This window comes from Lepus europaeus, chromosome 16 (genome assembly GCF_033115175.1).
Source record: "Lepus europaeus isolate LE1 chromosome 16, mLepTim1.pri, whole genome shotgun sequence".
Lineage (NCBI taxonomy): Eukaryota > Metazoa > Chordata > Mammalia > Lagomorpha > Leporidae > Lepus > Lepus europaeus.
This window is the reverse complement of record NC_084842.1, coordinates 80,660,657-80,665,757: the sequence shown is the minus strand read 5'-3', so window position 1 is coordinate 80,665,757 and position 5,101 is coordinate 80,660,657. Positions and strand designations below refer to the sequence as shown.

The window sequence follows — 5,101 nt, the reverse complement described above, 5'->3', positions numbered from 1 at the left end:
AAAGACATAAAATTAACTATCATAGCCATTTTAGGATAGTTTAGTCCTATCAACTTTTGCACATAGTTGAATAAATATCACTATAATCAACCTCCATAACTTCAGGTCTCATACAATGATGGACATATAAATGTATAAATGCTAACATTCAATTTCACCTCACCCATGTCAGTGGCAACCAGTATTCAACTTGCTTTTTCTAACAGTTTCCTCTACGTCTCCCATGTTGATGGCATGGTACAACATTAATCTATGTGATGGCTGCTTTCACTGTGTGTACAATCCTCATAGTTGCTCTCTGTGGTATGTATGTCAGAATCTACATTCTCGCCGGCGCCATGGCTCACTAGGCTAATCCTCCGCCTTGCGGCGCCAGCACACCGCGTTCTAGTCCCAGTCGGGGCACCGATCCTGTCCCGGTTGCCCCTCTTCCAGGCCAGCTCTCTGCTGTGGCCAGGGAGTGCAGTGGAGGATGGCCCAAGTCCTTGGGCCCTGCACCCCATGGGAGACCAGGAGAAGCACCTGGCTCCTGCCATCGGATCAGCGCGGTGCGCCGGCCGCAGCGCGCTACCGCGGCGGCCATTGGAGGGTGAACCAACGGCAAAAAGGAAGACCTTTCTGTCTGTCTCTCTCTCACTGTCCACTCTGCCTGTCAAAAAAAAAAAAAAAAAAAAAAGAATCTACATTCTCTGAAGACCTGAAAAATACTCTATAGATTTCTGTACCATATGTTACCTGTCCTTTCACCCACCAGTGCACACGAGGGTGCTCCTCTCTGTTACAGCTCCTGAGAACAACACTGCTGCGCATCTGAAGTGCCAACACCTAGTGGAGATGTGCCCTCTGTCGTGTGGGGTCTATGCCACCAGCAGAATTCCCACACCAAATCGTAGTTCATTTTGTATTGCTCAAAGTTCCCCGTTGTCCCACAGTCTCAACAACACAGTGTTTTTGCAGATTCCATAGAAATGTTTTTGAGGTTGTCTCTGAATGAGATTTTGAATTCTATTTAGAGAGAGGGAGTGAATGCATGGTCCCTGGGAAGAACTTAGCACAGGTCCTGGTACATAGCAAGTGAGAGACAGATGTTGGTTTCAGTGGAGTTGGTGTGATACCAAATGTCCCTGTGAGGCTGACACCCTGTGCATTGACCCCTGAAAACCTCAGTGTATATCCTGGTGTTCTGGTGAGTGCACAATGCTGTCCTGTCCGCCCACCTACCCGTCCTCCCGGAGTCTGTCAGAGGCACCAAAAGCAGCAGTGGTACTACCCTGCTTCCTCACGTTTCCTACTTGGTGGTGTGGTGACAAGGGACTGACAACAGTGCAACACATCAGATCTATTATACTAGTGTGTGAATGACTACAGTCACTCCTGCACCCCTCCCTCTTGACCTCGGTCAGCTTCTGTCATTCTCACATCCCTTTGGTGCCCTGTGCCAGCTTGGTTCCTGTTACCCCATTCCATTCCTGAGATGCTCTCAAGAGGGCGGCTCCAGTTTGTTTCTGTTAACCTCAGCCCCAAGTCTCCCAGCACTTTCTGCCTGCACTGCTCATGTGTTTGCACAGTTTTTTTTTTTTTTTCAAATTGTTCACTGTGAGAGAGAAAGAGATTGAGCTCTGCTTCCACAGGTTTACTCCAAATACCTGCTGTGCCTCAGATGGGAGTCAAACATGGAGCTGAAACTCAATCAAGTTATTTCATGTGGGTGGGGGAAATCAGTGACTTTAGTTACCACCACTGCACACCAGGGCCTGTATGGCCAGGAACTGAGAAAGGACCCAGGCACTGTGACTGAGCCCTGGGCATCTTGGCCTCTGGGAAAACGCCTGCAGTGTCCTCCTGCTTCCCTTGCAGCCCCCTCTCCTGCCGCTGTGTCTACCCAGGCCTCTCCCCCACTGCCCAGGAAGGAGCTCTGCAAGAAAGGGGCCATGCCCAAGGCAGGGGCTGGCTGCTCTGAATTGAGTGAGGACAGGGGGTTCCTCTAGCTTGTAGACACAGCTACCAGGACTCCTGAGTTCCAGTCTTGCTTCTCCCTTACAAACTATGCAACCCTGACCGTGATCAAACCCCACGGTACACTGGGTTCCCCTCCTGAAATCACCATATTGCATGCCATTTAAACACCACAGTCCAGTGGACGACTCTATGAAGACAGGGGTACTGGACTGGGCACCATCAGGGCATCATTGAGGATGGGTGGGGAAGTCTCATTGTGGCTGTTCCATCAAGTGACACTCCTGTCTATTGATGAGATCAGGTGGGACCAGACACAGAGACACAAACACTGAGTGAATGTATTTTGAACCAGCACCTGAGTTTATTATGCTTGTTAATTCAGCAGGAAGTGCAGGTGTCTCACTGAAATCACCAGGCTGACTCCTTCAGCTCAGAGACAGCACGGGGGGGCCCAGGGGCCAGGCGCCCAGGTCACAGCCTCTGCCAATCACACCTCAGGAAGTGAGCATCAGCAAAGGGCAGAACACAAACTCTGTCCCAACACCACCCTGTGCTCTCCTAGCACAGACGTCCCGGTCTTATGGGAACCTGGGAACTGCACACACACAGAGGAGCCTAAGACACCACCTGTCTGAGCCCCTGCTCTCTTCTCACCCAGGAGGAAGACTGGGGCCGAGTGCGACGCTGCAGAACAAGCTCCGGGAGCCCCGTCACTCCCGGGTCATCTACTGGAACTTCTGCTGGAGCTGTGCTCATCCTGCTGGGTTGGCTGTGTCTGGTGCTACTGGTCCTGCTGCCCTCATGCTGACTTGTCTTCTGGGATGCATTCTTGGATTTGATGACTGTTGTATTCATGACGGTGAGTTTAGTGCTGGCTGTGGCTTGTGTCTGTGCTTGGCCGGTGGTGGTCACTGACAGCTCTTTTGTCTGAGTAGCGTTGGTTTCCTGGTGCAGCTGTGGTGTTGTCTGAATGGTTGTTTCCATCTTGAACTGCTCTGTGGAGTGGTTTGTGTTGTTTTAACTAGTATGGTGATGGTGGGTCTTTTGCTCTTGGATGCCTCTTAGTAGAAGACGTGATGTTTGCCTTTGGATGGCTCTGTCTGGGATGGCTGCTTCCCCTTGACTGACATCGTTGGGGTGGGCTTCATTCCCTGCACAGACGTCTTGCGAGCCAGAGTGGAGTTCACCAGCTTGAGATTGGATTCTGGATACTTGGTACTACACACCCTGGTATTCAAGATGACCTTGGAGTCCTCACAGATGCGGTTCAAATGGCGCAGGCGCCAGCCAATTTGTCTCCAGTAGACCTTGTCGTTGTTCAAGCAGTGTAGGCACGCCGTGGGATTGCCCGCAAAGACACAGGAAAACTCGTGCTCCAATCGCACACAATCGACCTGCAGATGGACTCCTTCCTCCTGTGTGGTCACGGTCACTTTGCATTTGGCTTGATCTCTGCTCACAAAGCTGCCAGTGACAATGACCTGGGTTGGCGGGCTTGTTGACACTATCACGGGCTTCTCCAGAGGAACCCACCCATCCTGCTCCGCCTCCAAATTCACTTCATCCTGTTCTCTGTCTTGGGCCTCTGTGCGGAGCACCTGAGCAGCCAGCAGGAGGAGGGAGAGCAGGGTGAGAGTGCGGGTCCACATGGTTCAGCTGGGCGGGCACCTGTTGGACAAAAGGCAGGGTCAGGGTCAAGTCAGTGGTGCAGGGGTCAGGGTTCAGGGTAAGTGGTTCAGAGGTGCAGAGGTTAGTGGCACAGGGTCATGGACAGTCAGGATCACAGGATCAGGGTGCAGGGTCAGGGTACATGGTCAGTGGTGCAGGGTCAAGGGTGCAGGGTCAGTAGTGCAGGGTCGAGGTACAGGATCAGGGTTCAGGGTCATTAGTAATGGGTCAGTCGTGCAAGGTTAGGATGTGGTCAGTGTTGCAGGGTCAGGGTGCAGGGTAAGTGTGCAGGGTCAGTGGAGCAGGTTCAGGGTGAAGGGTCAGTGGTGCAGTGTGGAGGCATAGGGTCAGGTTGCAGGGTCAATAGTATTGGTCAATAGTGCAGGGTCAGGGTGCAGGGTCAGTGATGCAGGTTTCCATTGTGCAGGGTCAGAACAACTGGAGGTGAAAAATTACAGGGTGGCCTCCCTCCTCCTTGCCACAGTCTTGCCTGATTGAGGAGGAGACCAAGCATCCTCTGGCTCTGGGATGCCAGGACAAGCAGCCCAACCTCTCCCATGTGCACCTGACCTGAGACTGCAGTGACCCAGGCTGCCAGTCCTCACCTTCCCTCCGCACTCACCGAGCCTTGTTAACTCTCAGTCCCTCGTCCCCTCACTTACCCACTCCTGCTCCTCCCACCATTTGGTCCTGCAGCACTCAGTCAGCAAGCACTTACTGAGCACCTACTGCATGCACTAGTTAGGTTGGCTACACACTGAGGTGAAGGAGAAAGCCTTGGGTCTTTGAGAATTTGAGGCTGATCCCTGGGAACTGTAAATAGCACCGACCAGAGATTCAGTCACATTTGTGTCCTCAATCTCTTCTAGGAAATGTCATTTCTCCTCTGTGCCTCAGTTCCTGCACCTGGCACTCAAGGTCTGCACGAATTCTTCAGCAACTCCTCCTACTGCCCCGTGCTTGGTCTCTATCTCATTGCTCCAGACAATCAGGACCCAAGATGCAAAGAGGACAGGGAGAGTCCTGAAGGTGCCAGGAGGTGACCCAGAGGCTGAACCCATGGAGGCTGACACAGGGGCTGGGTGGGGTGGGGGTTGGGGTAGAGCTGTCTGGGAGGAGTAAGAGCTCAGGAAAGGCATGAAGGGGGGAGCTCTTCTGACCCCAGTGGGGAAGAGAAACGGGGAGAGGAGCGGCGAGTTTCAGACAGCGTTTGAGTGCAGGTGACAAGAATCCCACCTGATTGGGTCTGGGCCCTGGGTGCTGAGCATACAAATGTTCTTTGCTGACCCTTGACAAAAATTACTGAAACCCTAGCAAGGCCTTCAGTGCCAACAGAAACCATACACAAAGGCATTTCCCTTCCCTACTGCACATCGTAAGTAACCAGAACCAACTACCAGGCTGGTGACTCCTCCTTTACTAGTCCTGGACTTAAACTGTTCTCCTAAGGACTTCAGGATCATTGTCTCCCATG

At 52.4% G+C, this 5,101-nt stretch overlaps 1 protein-coding gene across 1 annotated transcript; it reads right to left on the bottom strand.

The window, feature by feature from the left end:
- Positions 1-3,020: 3,020 nt before the first annotated feature.
- Positions 3,021-3,608, bottom strand: LOC133775112 (fibroblast growth factor-binding protein 1-like). Its single transcript, XM_062213183.1, has one exon. It carries the CDS (start codon positions 3,606-3,608, stop codon positions 3,021-3,023), a length of 588 nt encoding a protein of 195 aa, XP_062069167.1.
- Between the last annotated feature and the right edge of the window lie 1,493 nt (positions 3,609-5,101).